The sequence below is a fragment of the Hyperolius riggenbachi genome, chromosome 4 (genome assembly GCF_040937935.1).
Source record: "Hyperolius riggenbachi isolate aHypRig1 chromosome 4, aHypRig1.pri, whole genome shotgun sequence".
In the NCBI taxonomy this organism is placed as follows: Eukaryota; Metazoa; Chordata; class Amphibia; order Anura; family Hyperoliidae; genus Hyperolius; species Hyperolius riggenbachi.
In genome coordinates this window covers 111706291-111727010 of record NC_090649.1, presented here as the reverse complement: position 1 = coordinate 111727010, position 20720 = coordinate 111706291, and the positions used below count along the sequence as shown (strand labels likewise).

The window sequence follows — 20720 nt, the reverse complement described above, 5'->3', positions numbered from 1 at the left end:
ACAGAACCAAGCATTTACATGTGTTTGCAGGTGTTTATAAACAAGGACGTAGAAAAGCGTGGCAGAAGTTGCTAAGTGGCTAATAGCATACTGTAGTGAGAAGGATGTAGAGGCTGCCATTTATTGCCTTTTAAAGCACGTCAACTGCCTGGTAGTCATGCCCAGATTAGGTGATTTGGGTACATGGATTGGCAGGCATCTAACAGACACCAATGTCTGTATTGGTAATCAGGCACCCAGGCGGTAAGTTGGGTGCCCAATGCAATACTAGTAGCGGATTATCTATTAGGAAGTGATCAATTAGAGGAGCCAATCGTCTATAAATAGCAGTCGTTTGGAAACCTAAGGGGCCCATATGAGGCCCTCCTCCAGTCGCTGCATTAGCTTTTTATTGCTGCTGCTGTTGTAATAATCATCTTTATATGCTCTTTAAATAGTATAACAAACTATTCCATTTCCTTTGCTTACACCACTCTCACACAGTGGTGGTCTGTATTATGTGATTATTATACAAAGATTGCTGGGAAGAGGGGCAATCAAGTTCCATGCTTGTCTGGGGCTTCCTCAAGCACCTTCTGGCCGCTCTGTCCCTCGCTGTCTCCCCTGGTGGCTCCTGTCCCCCACTGTAAGGCCCGATAGCCCGGCCGAGTTGCAATCCATAGCGCATGTGCATCGAAACATGACTTGGCCGGGCTGTCGGGTCATCCAGTGGGGGAAAGGAGCCACCAAGGGAGACAACGAGGTACCGAGTGGCCTCAAGGGGGCTTAAAGAGAACCCGAGGTGTGTTTAAAGAATGTTATTTGCATACAGAGGCTGGATCTGCCTATACAGCCCAGCCTCTGTTGCTATCCCAAACCCCACTAAGGTCCCCCTGCACTCTGCAATCCCTCATAAATCACAGCCATGCTGTGAGGCTGTGTTTACATCTGTAGTGTCAGTCTCAGCTGCTCCCCTGCCTCCTGCATAGCTCCGGTCCCTGCCCCCGTCCCTTCCCTCCAATCAGCAGGGAGGGAAGGGATGCAGGCGGGGACTGGAGTTCTGCAGGAGGCGGGGAGAGCAGCAGACTGACACTATAGAGATAAACACAGCCAGCTCTGACAAGCTGTTTGTCAGCAGCGTGGCTGTGATTTATGAGGGATTGCAGAGTGCAGGGGGACCTTAGGGGGGTTTGGGATAGCAACAGAGGCTGGGCTGTATAGGCAGATCCAGCCTCTGTATGCAGATAATATTCTTCAAACTCACCTCGGGTTCTCTTTAAGGAAGCCTCATCTAAGTATAGCGCTTGTTGGTATTTGTCTCAGGTACACTTTAACAAAATGTGTGCTGGGCCCATAGCTCTGCAGCTATGCCACTGATGAAGTATTAAGTATGTGATTGAGTTATTGAGTCTGCTTCACATTCCCTTGCTTTCTTCAATGATTAGTGATCACGTCCAATGGCTCAAAGCAGTATTCAGAGCAATGATATGCTTTAATCCAGTTCAACAGGTGGTCAAACTTTATATCTATATTTTATGAAAAATCTCTAATCTTTAACTATTTGCAGTGTCAGCTTTGCGACAAGGCCTTTGTGAACTACTCCTTCCTGCAGGGGCATCTTCAGCGCAGGCATCCAGAAGTCACTGATTTGGGTAAATCTGATACATACGTCTATGTAAAGGTTTTGCTGTTGTTTTGTTGTGTTTTTTTGTTATTCCTGTTTTTTTTTGCACATCGAGGAGGATCACTGCTCCATCTCATGAGGAGCCAAACCTCAGATATTGTACCACAGCCTTTAATTAAAGTGACACTGAAGAGAAAAAAACTTATGATATAATGAATTGTATGTGTAGTACGGATAATTAATAGTACATTAGTAGCAAAGAAAAGAGTCTGATATTTTTATTTTCAGTTATATAGCTTTCTTTTTAAAACATTGTATCATTTTCTAATATTTGCAGTTTACAAACTACACTCTGCATTTTCAACTATGAAACAGAGCAGAGCTAATGAACCTTTGAACTTCTCTGCAGTAAAATCTAATCTGAAGTTGTCTTTCATTGTTACTTTGATGTATGAGTGCTTCAGAAACTATCATTGCTCCCTGACTAAATTAGACGCAGAGCTCAGAGAAGCTCTTTTGCATAGATAACAAGTAACGTTTCTTAACTCTTCCTGTACTGGAAACAATATGAGACTCGTATCTTTGCTACTAATGTTCTACTTCTCATCTGTACTACACATACAATTAATTATCTCATACGTTTATTTTCACCTCAGATTCCCTTTAAAGAGGAGCTGTTAGGTATAAGGTCTCAGAGAAAATAAACACATATATCAGTAGCTAAATATAGGCTGTACTTACATTACATATGCATTTCACTGTCCACGTTTGGATTTCACAGAAGTTTTATATAGTATTTGCAGAGAATGATGCTCCTGACAGCTTATGGCAGGTTCCATGTTTGTCTGTCTCCTATGAAGCCAATTGTGTCGTCATGTCCTGCCTGCTTCCTGATCACAGAAAAGCTCTTACTGAATAACACTAGTTTGCAGTGAATATTAATTAGCCATGTGGCTAGGAACAATAGCGGACTCCTGCAGTGTACTCTGCTGGGAGATTTATCAGTGCTGTGTGCTGGACTGAGTTACATGCCATTGTTACTTGACCCTGTAACTTCTCATTAGCAGCCGAGGGGAGAGCCCCAGAATGCTTTGCAGTATGGTATGCGGCTTGTGTCTGCTTGGGAATAAAAGCTTTGCTGATAAGCACACATCAAATGTAAGAGAGATTTTTATCTTCACTAATGGCTTTTGGGCTTCCTTCTAAACTGTTTAACACAGGAGAATAGAGGTTTAAATTAGCTTTTGTAGCCTGACAGTTACTCTTTAAGGAGATGATATCGCTAGTGTTTGTAAGCCACCATCATGTGGTTTCTTCTTCTTAAATGCCACCATCTAGTAAATGTTGCCATTGTAGAGCATTGCTTTAATTATAAAGTATACCCTTACTGAGCAAAACATGTATGCTGCCATTGCTGTCCTCTCTTTAAGAATATTTTAATTTCTGTGTAAACTACCCAAAACAAGAATGGGTTCATTGGCTGCATACTTGTAATGGTTCTGAGTCAATGACTTTATACATTCAAGATGGAAATAATCTAAAACGTCTTCTTAATTTTAGTGCAGGTGTCAAATGAAGTAATATTACTACTTGTTGTGTGTCATGGTACAGATTTAAAGGACATCCGAGGGGAAAATGAACTGGGGAGAGAAACAATTGTATCTATCCTCCTTCTCCTAAAATGACTTTGTTTAGATCTTACAGTTTTATTTTATATTTAAATCTAATTTTTAAGTTGGTACTGTTTCATTGTCTTTGCTTAATGACACCTTAATTGAAGTATGCGAGAGCTCAAATCTATGAATTATTGACCATTTTTATCTCTTTCCTGCTGTCAGACGCCATTTACTGACAGGAAAGTGTTTTATGGCTGTAATTACTTATCAGTGAGGGTTATGCTATAGTCTGACCCAGTCCGACCCGATACCAACCTGGGCAGAAACTGTCACTTGCATACCTGATGTTTAACTTTTTCAAGCAGAGAAAGAAAAAAAGGTACAAAGCCTAGTTATTTTTGTGCTACTAGGCACTGTACATACACATGTCAATCTCATCATGTCACGTCACCTCGGTTGTCCTTTAAAGGACTTCCAAGGCCAAATGTTTAAAAAAAACATAAAAAAGTTATATACCTGTGTAACTTTGTAGGACGTGTATCAGGACGTGGATCGGTGGGTTGGCCCTGGAGCTGCGCAGCCCCACTAGCGGCAATGCGGAGTGCGCAGCCACGGCCAGGGCCGGCGGCCATCTTGATACAGGCAGAGAGCCCGACCCTGGCCGTGGGGTCGGGAGCCGTCCGTGGGGCTATGAGCGGCGGGGACCCGGCGTAACGGCACGGAGGGCGCAGACGGCGTCCTCCGTGTCCTACACAGTTACACAGGTATATAACTTTTTTTATGTTTTTTTTAAACATTTGGCCTCGGAAGTCCTTTAAGGGAATCTAAAACAACAGTGATATCGAAGGAAGACATATTTATATCCTTTTAAACAATGAAGATTACCTGGTTGTCCTGCTAATCCCCTGCCTCTAATACTTGTAGCCATGGACCCGGAACATAGATGTTTCTGACTGAAGTCTGACCAGATTAAATGTCTGTTTCAGGTGTGTGATTCAGATGCTACTTCAGCCAGAAGGATCAGCAGGATTGCCAGGCAACTGGTAATATGACATCCTCCATATCCCTCTAACTTCAGGGTATCCTTTAACCCAGTAGGGCGCATAAATTACATTTTAAAAATATGTGAGGCAATAATGGTGTGAAATGGTTATATAAAAAAATATTAACCCTAGTAGGCCTAACATTAAACCTTAACAGGTCCTGGTGAGTGATCTGTAGTTAATAGCAGGAGAGATTGCTATGGCAATTAGGGTGGAGCTTTTGGATCGGAACAGTTCAGAGTTCTGAAGTTTTGCATTGGAATTCAGCCATTTTGAGTAAAATCACGAAAATTGGAAATTACACTGTTTCGAGGACCGCGTTCCGTTCTGAGAATTGGCTTCAGAAACAAGATTTTTCAGAAAACAGCATTAACAGTGAAAATTGGATTCAGAAACAAAACTTTTCGTCCCATAGTGAGGTCAACAAAATGGCCGCCAGGGATTCCTGTGCGGCGCCGGTCCTCAACGATCCACCGTTCCCCCGCCGTGGCTTACTTTCAGTTCTGCCGAATAATCAGTCGACTATGAATAATCAGTCGACATCCTCTTACGCGTTAATGATGGCGAAAACGTCCTGCGCAGCGCAGTATGAGGTTTTCTCTTATTGCGCCTGTGCAGGATGCTCTCGTTGCCATGAACCCATACGAGGATGCGCGCAGCCAGGGTCACACAAGCACAGTGGACTGCCGACTGAACCGAAACTAAGCCACAGCAGGGGAACGGAGGATCGTTGAGAAGCGGTGCAGCAAAGGATGGCTGCAGGGGAACTGGTAGATGACCCAGGTAAGTGAAACTCTTTTTCTTTGATGTGGCTTAGGTTCCCTTTAAGAAAAAAGTCCTAAAAGAACTGCATTAGCCTGTCTGAGTGTGAAAATAACAGTACTGATTGGATTTGTCATGCTGTACAATAAAGTATCAAGCTATAACCTGTACATTCACTTTCTGTGCCTGGACTATGCCTTGCAGCTGTCTCAATTTGTCAGCAAATAAAAACCGTTTGACATGCATATTTATATATTACCTCTGTCGCGCTCAGTGTGGTTTTGATGCTGTTAAGCTGTATGCTCCTTTTTGATTGGCCTGATGAAGCGGGATTGAGCCCGGGAAACGCGTTGCCTATTTTTACTGTGGAGTATAAATAAAATTGTTGTTTGACTGTTGATGCCACAGTCCTTCCTTTGTTTGCTTTGTCTGCATGGATGGGATAGGCCCACTACTGCCCCATCGGTTTTAAGCTCGTTTAAGTGACTTTTATTCTATTGGCGCCTCTGGAAAGCTTCTACATATTGCTAAGTCCACTGTTGGTGGAGGGTTGTACCCATCTTTTTCCCATCTACAGAGAGCGACTTTTAATCCTGAGTGGGGTTAGGTTAATCTCCCCACCTGCCTTCACAGTGGTTGCCTAATGGTAACCCTGGTTTGTGAGTATTAAATTGTTATATTACTCATTATTAATTATCATCTATACAATATCACACTATTGGGCTCTTGGTGTCCCCCCTCCCTTTAAGAATCAGCATGTGTTTCTGGAGGCACAGCTTTATTTATTTAATTATTTATTGTATTTATAAAGCGCCAACATATTACGCAGCGCTGGACATTAGTTTAGGTTACAGACAATATTTAGGGGTGACATACAGCAAAATGACAATACCTGAATACAAGAAAGACCAGATCATGCAGCACATTATGAGTACAAGGTAATGCTTAGTCACTGGAGGGGAGCATGGCGATTAGGCAAGTTAGGTTCACTCAGATGCATAGCATGGGTTCACAGTAATGGAGGTGCATGATAGGTAAGACACAAAAGGAGGAGGACCCTGCCCAAAGGCTTACAATCTAGAGGGAGAGGTAAGGACACGAAAGGTAGGAGACCAGAGTTCAGCTGTGGGTTTAGAGCACTTGTGAGGGGTAGTAGACCAGAGTGAAAAGGTGAGTTTTGAGGGCCTTCTTGAAGGTGTTGAAGGAGGGGGCTGCCCTAATAAGTGGAGGTAGGGAGTTCCATAGTGTTGGAGTGGTTCTTGAGAAGTCTTGGAGGCGTGCATGGGACTTGGTGATGCAGGGGACGGTCGGGCGAAGTTCATTGGAGGAGCGGAGTAAGCGGCTTGGTGTGTATCTCTGAGTAAGATCAGAAATGTAGGTTGGACAGGTTTTGTGGACAGATTTGTAGGTCAGACACAATGGGCCTGATTCACAAAGCGGTGCTAACAGTTAGCACGCTGGTGAAAAGCCCTTTATCATGCCTAAACTCAGTTTAGGCATGATAAGTTTAGGCATGATAAGTTTAGGTGTGATAAGTTTAGGCATGATAAGTTTAAGCGCCAACTGGGTTAGTACCGCAGTGCACAGCTGATCAAAAGTTTTGCGCTAGCAAAGTCTGGTGCAATTCGTATAAAGTTTAATGGTGCTGCTTTGCGTGCGGGACTTTGCAAGCGATCTAAACGTATCTAAACTTATCATGCCTAAACTTATCACACCTAAACTTATGCCTAAACTTATCACGCCTAAACTGGCTTTTCACCAGCGTGGTGCAATGGTTATCACGCCTAAAGTCTCTAACTGGGTTAGCACCGCTTTGTGAATCGAGCCCAATACCTTGAATCTGATTCTGGACTGGATAGGAAGCCAGTGGAGGGATTCACGGAGGGGAGCCGCCCTGGTGGAGCGATGGGAACAGTGGATAATTCTGGCTGCCGCATTCATGATGGACTGCAGTGGGGCTATTCGGGTCATAGGGAGACCAGACAGAAGGGCATAGCAGTAGTCGAGGCGGGAAATTATGAGGGCATGGATGAGGAGTTTGGTGGTGGCAGAGGTCAGGAAAGGGCGAATCTTACAGATGTTACGAAGGTGGAAGTTTCAGGACTTTGTGCGGTTTTGGATGTGGGGAGTGAAGGAGAGTGCGGAGTCCAGGGTGACACCCAGACAGCGGGCTTGAGAGGTAGGGCACATGGCAGTGTGGTTAACAGTGACCTGCACATCTGGGAGGTCCAGGGCTGACCGGGGTGGGAAGATCATAAATTCTGTTTTGTCTAGATTTAGTTTCAGGAACCTAGCGGACATCCAGGAGGAGATGGCAGATAGGCAGGAGGAGACCTTGTCCATGGTAGTGGTGGATATGTCAGGGGTGTGGAGGTAGATCTGGGTGTCATCTGCATACAGAGGATAGTTAAAACCCATGGTGGAGATAACCTTGCCAATGGAGGATGTGTATAGAGTGAAGAGTAGGGGGCCAAGGACCGAGCCTTGGGGGACTCCCACCAAGAGGTGGTTGGGGGTGGACGAGGACTCATTGAAGGCGGTCGTGAAAGAGCGGTTGGAGAGGTAGGATGAAAGCCAGGTCAGGTCGAGATCGTGAATGCCCATGGACTGGAGGAGTAGGGGATGATCTACTGTGTCAAAAGCTGCTGAAAGGTCAAGGAGGAGGAGAATGGAGTATTTACCTTCAGCTTTAGCTAAGGCAAGGTCATTGACCACTTTGATGAGAGCAGTTTCGGTTGAGTGGGCAGGCCGAAATCCAGATTGCAGTGGGTCTAGCAGTGAGTTGGCATTGAGGTACTGGGTCAGGCGTTTGTGGACCAGACGCTCAAGGAGTTTTGAGGCAAAGGGGAGGAGAGAGATAGGGTGGTAGTTGGAGGGTAGCGAGGGGTCGAGGGAAGGTTTCTTGAGTAGGGGTAGTACAGTGGCCTGCTTGATGATGAAGTGAGAATAAGCTACGTCATGGCTCCTTATGATTCTCAATGATATTAAGTATTGTTTACAACATTGTGATTTCAACTTCTCTACGTTTTAGTTTTTTTTTTTTTTTTTTTTATTATTACAGAGAGGCATAAGAAGAAACAGGTGGAACAAATGGAAGATGGTATTGAGGAACTCAAGAACAAACTACAGAAGACTCAGTCTCAGTTGGAGGCAGAACGGGAGATGGAACATCAACGAAGAATGCAGGTAATTAGGTGCAGAATTAAAAGGTCAACTACAGTTAAAGGGTATCCATGGTGGTGGAGAGTGGGTGCAGAAAGATTGGGTTTACTTATATGAGGCTTCTTCCAGCCCCTAGCTGTCTATCAGGTTCCTTGCTGTAGTTCCACTGCCCTCCAGCGTGCCGCTGTTTCCTCTGAAAGATCCCTAACCACAGCTGTGGTAATTGACTGCTGCACATGTTTAGCCATGTCCACACACCTCTCTCGATCACGCTCCCATAGTTGGGAGCAATCAGCACTTGAACAGTTTAAGTGTTCGTGAACATGTGGCAAACAACAACTCTGGATCCACCCTTGATGGCCACCTGGCTTTTCTGGTAAGATTTGCGTCCCTAGTCTCCAGACTCTGGGCATTTGCCTAAGTGTCCGTGTGGTTGATCCAGCTCTGAAACACCCTAAACTTTAGACTAAAACTAGAAAAAAATTACGGGAGATGGCATTTAAGGGTTCATATTAGCAAAGCAAGCACAATCCGTGTCTATAATTTTGACCACCACTAGTGTTCATGGGAATGTCATTTTTATAAGTTAGCCTGCACCTGATTGGATAGTTGAAGTGAAAACAGTGAAAATTTCTCTTTAGTGAATCACCAGTTTTTTTACATGTCAGGAGCTAGAGGAGATTCGTCAGAGGGAGGATAAGACCAAGAGGGATTTTGAGAGGTGGAAGGAGGAAGAGAGAACCAAGCTTCAGAGTGAGATGGATAAACTGAGACAACAACTCTTCTCTCAAATTGAAGACATCACCCTTAAAAATACATCGGTAAGTAAAATGTTTGACAGTTGCCACTGAGAATGGCTTCAAGCAAGAGTAATTCTATACAAATCTGGCTAATCTGAGATTTTGTTCAATGCACTTCAAACATGTAGTATACTGATAAATCCCAGTTTCAGGGGCCTAAAATTGTTCCAAGGGGAGGTTTTTAGAAAGCGTCAACATAACTGTGGATATAATTTGAACTAATCTTCTGGTAATCTGGACAGGTTACTGGTCGAAGGTGTGATTCAGAGTGGTACCAACTAATAGACTGGTACCCCTCCAATCTCTTCTGAACTCGGCTGCTAGACTAATTTATCTTTCTGCTCGCTCCTCCTCTTCTGCTCCTCTTTGTCAAGCTTTTCATTTGCTCCCAATTAATCAAAGGAACCACCTAAACTCTTAAAGGGAACCTAAACTGAGAGGGATATGGATGTTTCCTTTTAAACAATACCACATGCCTGGCAGTCCTGCTGATCTCTTTGGCTATAGTAGTGGCTGAATCACAGACTTGAAACAAGCATGCAGCTAATCCAATCTGACTTCAGTCAGAGCACCTGATCTGCATGCTTGTTGAGGGGCTGTGGCTAAAATTATTAGAGACACAGGATCAGCAGGAGAGTCAGGCAACTGGTATTATTTTAAAAGGAAAAGTCCATATCCTTCTCAGTTTAGGTTCCCTACAAGTTTAGGTTCCCTACAGGTTTAGGTTCCCTACAAATTTCTCCAGTCTTTCTACACCATGCATCTCCTCACTAGTCTCCAGACACCATCCCAATCGCATTCTCTGCTCTACACAATTTTTCAGACAGGCAAACTTTGATAACTTAGGCCGTTACCCTCCAACCTCTGGCCAAGTTGTGCTTCTTATTAAATGCAACCTAATAACACATTGGTCCATATCCTATTGACTTTTCTCTTGCATTTTCTCCAAGGAGATGCTTTCAAACCTTATCAATAAAATACCATTCAAGCTTCCAGCAAGCAGGAAATTACTCAAAATTACTTTGATTACTTTTTTTTACCTACTATTTAGTACTTTTTGCAATTGCTAAGTGCAGAACAGTTATTTTTTTGATATGAAGAAAAATTCTCTCTTGGGAGAAAACTCAAGAGAAAAGATACTTGGATAAGGGTGATTGCCTCTAAAGATACATATTATATATTATTCCACCTTATCTCCTCCCTATTCCTTTAGATAGTAAGTTCACAAGAGCTCTCTCACACTTTTTTGTGTCTTGGAAAATGCTATACATTCTGTTCATCATGTTACAGTTGTCTCTGTAGTTACTATGATTTCTACCTATTCTGTGCTATGTACCAATGTCTATGTTTTGTGTTCACCATTGTCTGTATTATTATATACTAGGCCTGAACAATTTATTGTTTTGCGATTGAAATCGCAATTTTTTACGATCTTGAGATTGTCAAAGTGGTGTTTTTTTAATGATATCCCCCTGGACGACGCAGTCCTTCTCCTGCTGTGCTCTCTAGCGAACGGCGGCTCTGTGCACAGTAGAGACCGGCGGCTTAGTGGCTTACGTCTTACGTATTCTGCATCGCAATCAGGTCACGTGTTTCGCAAGCGTAAGCTTCAGTAAGTGCTTGCGGGTCGGCACTGAGGATGTGAGAGAATGACGTGGCCCCTGCAAGGCTTCATGGCGACAAAGCAGAGGGAGAGCCACTTCCAGAACGGGAGGCTGTTGCGTCTCCAGCAGAGGCCTCCTGCAGTGACTGCAGTAACAGATTAGGTGAGTCAGCCCGGGGTCCCTGTGTTTTTGCGAGGGTGCAGCATGTTCTGATACCGGGAGAGTGCGGGTGGCTGGCTATGACGTAATCTGTGTCTGATATCCACATCTAGTGGGGGGATGCATTAGGTCTCACCTGTGTAGTGCTGCAGGAGCTCTCACCTGTGTAATGCTGCAGGAGCTCTCACCTGTGTAATGCTGCAGGAGCTCTCCCCTGTATAATGCTGCAGGAGCTGTCACCTGTGTAATGCTGCAGGAGCTCTTACCTGGGTAATGCTGCAGGAGCTCTCACCTGTGTAATGCTGCAGGAGCTCTCACCTGTGTAATGCTGCAGGAGCTCTTACCTGTGTAGTTCTGCAGGGATGTGGGAGCTTTCACCTGTGTATTGCTGGAGGAATGCAAGAGGTCTCAAATGTGTAGTGCTGCAGGGATGCAGGCAGTCTCACCTGTTTAGTGCTGCAGGGATGCAAGAAGTCTTACCTGTGTAGTGCTGCAGGGGTGCAGGAGCTCTCACCTGTATGGTGGTGGAAGGATGCTGAAGCTCTCACCTGTGTGTGGGTGCAGGAGCTCTCGCATATGTAGTGCTGCTAGGCCTTGCTGCCTATAGTTTTCATCATTGTGTTTATGCATTAGATACACAGCTATTTTTTTTAATAAATTCACAATGCACTGCAGTAACATTTACAAACAAGACAGAAAATGACATCATACTATCGATTTGATAGTATGATGTAATTTTCTGCCAATGCATGTTTGTAAATCTTATTGCGCATTGTGAATTTAGTGCTAAAGCTTGATTTGAAGAAAATCATGAATCGAATCGAAATTGCAATTTCTAGCAGAAATTGTGGATTCAATATTTTCCTGAAATTGTTCAGGCCTATTATGTACACCATGTGTGTTTCTTACTCTATACAGCACCACAGAATATGTTAATGCTTTATAAACTAATGATGATAATAATAATAATCGTAATCATATGGATAATAGTTGGATTATTCTGCTTCTTTTTGTTTTATAACTTTTTGGTCTAAATTTAGTTGCTAGACAACGCCCCCTTTTCAACCACTGTAAGGGACAGTTGACTAAACCATATGTAAAAGTAACGTCGCTTATGTATTTGATTATTAGAGGTTTCAAGACATGGAATATAAAAAGTCCAACCTTGGCGAACTCCTTGATGAAGAGGAACGACAGGAGCGTTTTAAGCTTCAGAAGGAAATGCGGAACCTAAAAGAGGAGTTGGAGAGGCAGGTAAAACAACTGCAAAGCATATCAATGGAGATTTTCACTAGAATTCATCAGCACATAATTCTGAAAAAATTCTGGGATCTGACTGCATCCTTCACGTGATATGGGCAAAAGAATGCAACTTTGAATTGGTAAAAAGAGAATCAACTAAAGAAACAAGTGGCCACCCCTTATAAATATTGACTCATCCCTTAGCATCCATTTATCCATGTCCCAGTCCTTATGAAAATATTACCAAGTTCCACCCATAACAAGTATAGCCATCTCCTTCCCTCCAGTAGCAAGTATAACCATACCAGCCCCCTAGCCATACGATTTAGAGCTTTTGTCTTTCCCTTGAAAACAAGTAGAAGCATAACATCCCCTCTCCATACACACATTGTAAATTGGCGCAGGGAAGCACATGGGATACAATATCAATGCTTGTTCCTGTGCAGGCTCCTACCGTTCTCTGTTATGTGTCCATTCCCATCTTCATGCAGCAGTCATGTGATGTCACTCAGTAGCTGCCAAGTAATAGGAACAGACACACAATAAAGGAGCTCATAGAGAGAACAGGGAATATTTAAACACAGATTAGCCTTGAAAGAGGAAATAGTAAAGCATAACTTTTAATTAAAGATAAAAATGTAGTAGCGCTGCTAACACATACTAGTTTGGTGACAAAACAGTGGAAAATTATACTAATGAATAGTAATATCCTTAGCTTTACTTTTTAAAAGCTGGCAATCAAAACTGGGTATAAGAACACTTAGAGCTTGACGTTTATCCAAGTTGATTTTATAATTAGAAGGGGCTTTATAATTGTCTAACTGAAACAAAAGATTTGGTAGAGTAATCAGGGGGCTTGAAAGATAAAATAGAAGGCCGTCGGCATATGCCGCTACCTTGTGTTCTGCAGAGGGTAACCGGACACCCTGGACGTCTAGGCTGCCATATTTATTTTCTTTTAATTAATACCAGTTCCCTGGCAGTCCTAATAATATTGTTGGCTGAGGTAGTGTCTGAATCACACACCTGAAACAAGCATGCAGCTAATCCAGTCCGACCTCAGTCAGAAACACCTGATCTGCTGTGTGCTTGACAGGGTCTATGGCTAAATATATTAGAGGCAGAGGATCAGAAGAATATCCAGGCAACTAGTATTGTTCAAAAGGAAATAAATATGGCAGCCTCCATATTCCTGTTAGGTCAGGTATCCTTTAACTTATGGTTTGGTATAAATGGTACATTTCTAAGGAAATGTATTACATAAATATGAGAAAGTCCAGAGGGTTTACAGAAAATATTTTATATTATTGCTGTCGTTTTACCAATTTCATTTTCAGTAGTGTCATATTTCATGAAATGGAATAATAAATACAAAACACGCACACCATGGATTCAATGCAAAAAGGGTCAAATGTATTAGATAAATAGGTCAGAGAACATAGTGCTGTATAAGTACAAAATATATACAATAAAGTAGGTACAACATAGCCCAGCTAGTGTATGGCAGCATGTAATATAGAGGCTCAGAAAAAAATACAGACAGCGTAATGTGTGCAATAAGAGCTGCTGTATATCCAATTTACAGTGCTGGCATGTGCCCTAAAACAATGTCCATATATATAAACAAGGAGCAAAAAAGTCCAAGACAGCGGGACAGAGAGAGTGAGGCACAAACACCGCCAATTTACCCAGACGCTGCGTGTCGGATGAATGTCCTTTCTCAGTGGACAGGTAAGCAGTAATTTACAACTGGAGCAGATAGCAAGCGGCGTTGTCCTGGACATCGTTGTACCTATTTTGTTGTATATATTTTGTACTTATATAGCACTATGTTCTCTGACCTATTTGTCTAATACATGACCCTTTTTGCATTGAATCCATGGTATGCATGCTTTATATTTATTCTTCTTATGGTTTATGTGCATACACAGCACCCAAGAGTTATTGTCTGCTGAGATCCCTTGTTTATTAGGTGTGCATCCTTACATGTTTCCAATATTTCATGAATTGGGTCACCTGCTGTTGTGGAATCAGCAATCATGTAATGACCAGTTATCACTGTATTAATTATGTAGTTGGTGGGTAGTTGTGTGTTAGCCTGCTGATAGAATACAAATGTCTCTGAAGGAAACGTAAAATGAGGGTAGAAGTACAAATTTGTGTTCTTCATTGGCAATACCACATAAAAATCCCTCACTTTAAAATATGTATAACTTAATGAGAGCATATGTTTGACATTATCACACTATATTGTTTTCAGGATATAGAATGGAAGAAGAAGGCAAAGGACACTAAGAGAGAGCACAAAGCAGAAAAATTAGAGGTAAAAAACAATAAATTCATTAAAGGACCTCTATTGCGAAAAAATGAAACATCTAAAATACATGTATTTAAAAGCTGAAGTTGTTCCCTGATTTAAAAAGCGAAAAAGTTCAGAACCAGGAAACTGAAGACCTGTATGCTCAACATCCGTTGTGTGTAAACTTTTGAAGGTTTGAAGACCCTATACAAGATTTTATAGCACAGAATAATCTCATTCCAGCTCATCAACAAAGCTTTTTTTAAGTTGTGAATACACATTTAGATCTTGGGAAAGCTATAGATCTTGTGTACTTGGACATTGCAAAGGCTTTTGACATTGTTATCCACAATATCCTGGTGCAGAAGGTGGGGATACAGGGACTAGGAGAAAATGTGTGTATGGAAATAGAGAACTGGTTAAGTGAGCATTAACCCTGGGGGCAAAAATGTTTCACTTACCAGGCACTTCCCCAAGCCCCTTGCAGCCGCCCTGTGCCCTTGCAGCTCCTTGGGTGTCCTCCGGGCCCCCGCGGCAGCTTAGTTTCATTTTCTGCTGACTAAGAGTTGGCCCCCGACAACACTTCCTCTTCTTTACTTTCCCCGCCATCAAGTGCATCATGCACAGGATCATGGGCAGGCGCAGTACACTTGCGCCTGCGTTTGACAACGGGGAAGGCGAAGAAGAGGATGTGTTGCCGGGTGCCTGAAAACGTGTTGCCTGAAAACCAAAGTGAAACTTTTGTTTCCCCCAGGGTTAAGGTTCACTTTAAGGGACAGAAGGAAAAAAAGAGGTGGTAAACGGGTCATATTCAAAATGGGAAACTTAGCAGTTGGGTCCCGCCAGGCTCAGTATTAGGACCAATCCTTTTCAAGCTATTTATTAATGATCTAGCAGATGGAATGCAGAGTAATGTTGCCATCTTTACAAAATTATGCAGACATATAAACACTAAGCAGGATAGTGCCATTTTACAACAGGATCTCAACAGCATGGCTGTGTGAACAGACTGATTGCAGATAAAATGTAATGTAGTTGAAATGCAAGGACATCTTGCATGTGCCAATGGCAGAGCAACATATAAGAATGGCTTACAGCTGGGTACATCAGACTTGGAGAAGGATTTGGGAATACTGGTTGATAGCAAGTTAAACACCCATATTCAATGCCAAGCAGCAGAAGCAAATTAAATTCTAAGATGCATAAAACTACCAAAAAAAAAGCATGAGATGCTAGTATACTACTCTCTCTTTATAAAACACTTGTAAGGTCACATCTGAAGTATGGGATACTGTTTTATACACCACACTATAGAAAGAACATAATAGAACCGGTATAAAGACAGGAAACTAAATTAATTAGTAGATGGAAGGTCTCACTTACCAAGATAGATTGGTAAAACTGGGTTTATTTAGCTTGTAAAAAAGACGGCTAAAGGATTAAAGGATTACCTGATCCCTGAAAGTAGGGATATTTCCTTTGGAGATGCAACGTAGATGGCCCCCCTGGGTAGTAGCCAAGCCTGGGGATCGCCTATCTACGTTTCTCTGCTGCCCCCACCCCTCCATGCACACACCACGGATGGAGTCGCTGCCAGTACTTGGGGTGCTGTCAGGGCATAGCAGTGAGTTAGTGTAGACCCTGCACATACTGGCAAGCGGAAGCAATATGCATTGCCATTTTAATTAGTCAATAGACAATTGGCAGGCAGTGTATAAGTCAGGTCATACCTGATCTGAGCACACACCTCTTTTTTTCTTTGCTATGAACTAATAAAGTTAAACAAGCACCTCCTTTTTATTACAAATCTTCCCATTAGACTAGCAGGTGAAGCTCCAACTGTCAACAGATTATGAATAATATTAATTTTAATCTTAAGAAAAATAATTTAGACAAAATTTTATTGGTAGCAATAAAGCAAAGAAAAAATATGTTACTGTGCTCCAAGCTTTCAAGCTTCATACTGACAGTGAGAGAATATTATGCATTTTTTCATTATGCTTTTATTTTATTATGCCAACAGCTTTTAGACGAAAACAACAGACTAAGAGCATCACTGTCCAATGACCAGCGTGCCAGGGATGACCAGTTTGAATCAAGTATGCAGACGCTGAGATCTACAATACAAGACCAGAAAAAAGTCATGAAGTCCCAAGAGCAGAAGGCAAGAATATGTTCCATTTTAAGCAACATTCTATGCCTAATGGTCAAAACATATGGCATTGGTGACATCAAAGGGACAGCTTCAATGATGCACACGTGTCATGCTGGATTGCATACATATTTTACATTGAAAGATGAGCTAATCCACTAGCTAAAACCATAGTTGTAGATGTAGAACAAGAAAAGATCCAAGGACTGAGCCCTGTGGTATTCCTACAGAGAAAGGGGGAGGCGTGGAGATGAAGTCTGCAGCACTAATTGTTCTTCTACTGACATGAGAGGGAAGTTAAGAAACAGTATTGCCCTGTATGCCTGAGGAGGGGAGAATCTGGAGTAGTAAATAATGGTTGTGTAATTACAACAGTGGATCAGCTAGGCCTGACCAGAGGCTGATACATAGAATATCAGTATATCAGTAAAACGTGATGACCAGTATTCTGCTATTGGCCTGCATTAGAGTGGTTTTCAACACTATTCCATGTTACTTAGCTATGCTTTAACCACTTTACCCCCTCCCGTACACATTTCTCCGTCCCTTTTTCCATCCTTTCACCCCCAGGGACGGAGAAATGCGTACTTTCCGCGCTCCCGCCGCTGCCCGCGCTCCCGCTCGCACTAGCGCGCACTCCCGCTCGCCCGCGGATCAATGAACGGGAAAATCCATTCCCGTTCGTTGATCTAAGCCCCGCAATGTTCCGCTGCTTATCCGATAAGCAGCGCGATCATTGTGAAAAAAAAAACACTCACAGCCTCCTAGTACTTCCTGCAAGCGTCCGGAAGGACGCTTGCAGGTCGCAATAAACAAAAAGTTACTGTTGCCATCTTGTGGCCAAATAGTAAAACTACACCCTAAAGGATTTTTCACATACAATTACATTAGTTTTACCCAAAAAATTAACTCCTTACCTCCCACACTCCCCAATTTTTTTTTTTTTGTAATAAAAAAAAAATGACAAAGAAAAAAATACATAAATAGTTACCTTAGGGACTGAACTTTTTAAAGGGAAGGTTCAGGGAAACCTTTAAAAAAATAAAAATCCATATCCACTTACCTGGGGCTTCCTCCAGTCCGTGGCAGGCAGGAGGTGCCCTCGCCGCCGCTCCAGAGGCTTCCGGTTGTCTTCGGTGGCCGACCCGACCTGGCCGGCTGCCAGGTCGGGCTCTTCTGCACTCCGTTCTGCGCCTGCGCAGTACAGCCCGGAGGACGTCCGATGACGTCAGCGCACCTGCGTGGGACGCAGAAGAGCCCGTCCTTGGAGCGCAGAAGAGCCCGACCTGGCAGCCGGCCTGGCCAGGTCGGGTCGGCCACCGAAGATGACCGGAAGCCTCTGGAGCGGCGGCGAGGGCACCTCCTGCCTGCCACGGGCTGGAGGAAGCCCCAGGTAAGTGGATATGGATTTTTATTTTTTTAAAGGTTTCCCTGAACCTTCCCTTTAAATATTTATGTCAAGAGTGTATAACACTGTTACTTTATAAACTATGGGCTTGTAATTAGGGATGGACGCAAAACTGAAAAAAATGCACCTTTATTTCCAAATAAAATATTGGCGCCAAACATTGTGATAGGGACATAATTTAAACGGTTTTATAACCGAGACAAATGGGCAAATACATTTCATGGGTTTTAATTACAGTAGCATGCATTATTTGAAAACTATAAAGGCCGAAAACTGAAAAATAATACATTTTTCCCCACATTTTTTCCTATTTTCCCATTAAAACACATTTAGAATAAAATAATTCTTGGCATAATGTCCCACCTAAAGAAAGCCTAACTGGTGGCGAAAAAAACAAGATATAGTTCATTTCATTGTGATAAGTAATGATAAAGTTATAGACGAATGAATGGAAGGAGCGCTGAAAGGTGAAAATTGCTCTGGTGGTCAAGGGGTAAAACCCCTCAGTTGGGAAGTGGTTAAGTATCCATGTCTTCATACTCTAACCTAACTCTAACTTCTGTTCTTTACCTAAACCCTTTCCTAATGCCTAAAGGTGGCCACACACCATACACTTTTTCAAATATCTGTTCAATTTAAGAATTGCAATACATTTTTCTGACTGATTGTAACATTTTAAAAATATGACCAATGTACCACACACATATGTTAATTATTTTCCCATTTATGATACAAATGATTGGAAACAATGCTACAGTGTGTATATTAATAAATTGGCTAACACACAACATACAATCTTTAGAAAAATTGAAGAAAAAATTCCAGCATTCCAGATTGATAAAAATTTAAAAAAGGGAAATCTGATCAGATTTTTCAGTCGAATGAAAAAAAAAAGCTTTTGATTTTTTTTCGGGAGATCCGATCATATTTATTGAATTGCCGTAAAATTGTATCATTTTATTGTATTGTGTGTGGCCACCTTAACTGTAACTCCCTAACAACATCCCAAACCCCAACATATACTTTTTTTTGAGTCCTAGTTCTTACTTTCAAACCCTAGTTTTTAAATCAAGTATTACATCCCCCATCCTATCCTCTGGGCTATTGCATAGCTGAACACCTGATACTGACTATAAGTTTATAACTAGCTGACCTAAGCTTGTTTAAAAATGGGCTCTAGGTGTCAGGAACCGGCCCGCGGCACGCCTGCGTATACGGTTCCCGACTGCGGGTTTGACCAGATCAAGCGGGGAGCAGCCTTATTCGAGCTAAAACAAGGCTGGGACTCCTCAGAACACCTTTCACTGCCACCACTAGCGGTTCTCTAGACACTTCCACTCTGCTGTCGAGTCCTCAGCGCGCAATCCACGTTTTCGTATTCGGGTCAGCTTTGCGCTTAGGCCGAATATGGGAACGCCACGCACCCACACACACACACAGTTGCAATCTTACACTGTAGTGAAGCAAAACCACTAACAGTCGTTACAAACGATACTGTTAGCTACTCTGCTGTCGCTACTCGCACTGGCGTTTTCGTACGTTGGGTCAGCTGTGCGCTTTAGGCCAACGTATGACAAACGCCCCCACACACAATGCAATTACAATTTCATATGGTAGTGTTGCTCAAGCATACAATTAGGCATGGACTTATACACAGTTACACTGCAGTCTCCTCTAGGCTATGAGTGTTAGTTTAGTACAGCAGAAGTCAAACTTATTAAATAATAATTTAATATTCCAGGGAAAAAAGTGGAACAATGCAGAACAGAATATATACAAAAGATTACAAAACAAAATAAAAAGTTACAAAAATAAAAGTTACAAAAATACACTCACGGATATCTGCGTAAAAATAAAAGGGGGAAAATAAAGAACGTTACCAGCTTAGGTTAGAACGTTGTTTGACGGGAGGACGCCGTTTTTCGACCAGGAGTCGCGATCATTCCTAGCCATTCGCTACCTCCAAGAGAAGATGCTTTCTAGGCATCTGGCTCTGCTTTGTATACTGTGAGATACGCCTGGAGGCTGCAACTTCCTTGGGGAGGGGAGGAACTCGTTTTTAATTAAATCTCAGACATAATTCAATTTCCAGGTAAAAGTCTATACATCAAAAGATTGCGAAGTGAGGCTTTTCAACTCCAGGTGAAAACTTGATTAAGGCTTCCTCCCATTATTTCCTAGCATCAAAAGCTTTCCTGTCTCAGTTTTTAAAGTCTGCAGAGATTTCCAACCCCCTTCCAATAGATGTAATTTACAGGGTATAGTTTGCACCTCCACCAATAATTCAATTTCCACAGGTAAAAAATGGTATCAAAAGGACTTCACCCCTTCACCCATTCCCAGTAGGCTGTCATGTACATTTCAAACATTCCTGTGTTAGTCTCCAGACTCTGGTACTCTTGCTTTGTGTATTGAGACAATGGGCCGTCTCCTGAGTTCAAAAAGCCAGGCAGATAATCCCATTAGCAGGGAACCACTCTCAGAGGAACTGCATACAGAAACTCAAAGTACTTCATATGGTCAAGACAATCACCCATTTCCTTGCTCCAAGCAACTCAAGGCAACAGCTCCCTTCTAGCAGACCTACACGGAACACAGGCAGAAAAATGAAAGAATATGTTCCTGTATTCCTAACATCATCAGCACCCCAATATATCACCACACTAGGTCTGTCACCACCGCAGCATTACACTGCGCATGCCTGTCTACCCCCGCCGCACGCACACACACGCCAGGCCGCCCCCTGGCCTGTCCTGCGTCCTGTCCCAATGGCTGTCAGTGCTGGACATGCGCAATCGCACAAAAGCACTGACGACCCATGCACATGGGGCACAGGGAAATTATATAAAGAGATATCAGGGTTTAGTGTG

General features: G+C 42.7%; 1 protein-coding gene across 1 annotated transcript in view; it reads left to right on the top strand.

Moving 5' to 3' along the window:
• Positions 1–20720, top strand: part of DZIP1L (DAZ interacting zinc finger protein 1 like) — an 82331-nt gene that overhangs the window by 39255 nt on the left and 22356 nt on the right. The window contains exons 3-8 of the mRNA XM_068280408.1: positions 1547–1631; positions 8086–8210; positions 8855–9007; positions 11881–12003; positions 14252–14314; positions 16314–16454. Coding sequence (XP_068136509.1) covers positions 1547–1631; positions 8086–8210; positions 8855–9007; positions 11881–12003; positions 14252–14314; positions 16314–16454 — 690 coding nt within the window. The remainder of the gene's footprint in view (positions 1–1546; positions 1632–8085; positions 8211–8854; positions 9008–11880; positions 12004–14251; positions 14315–16313; positions 16455–20720) is intronic.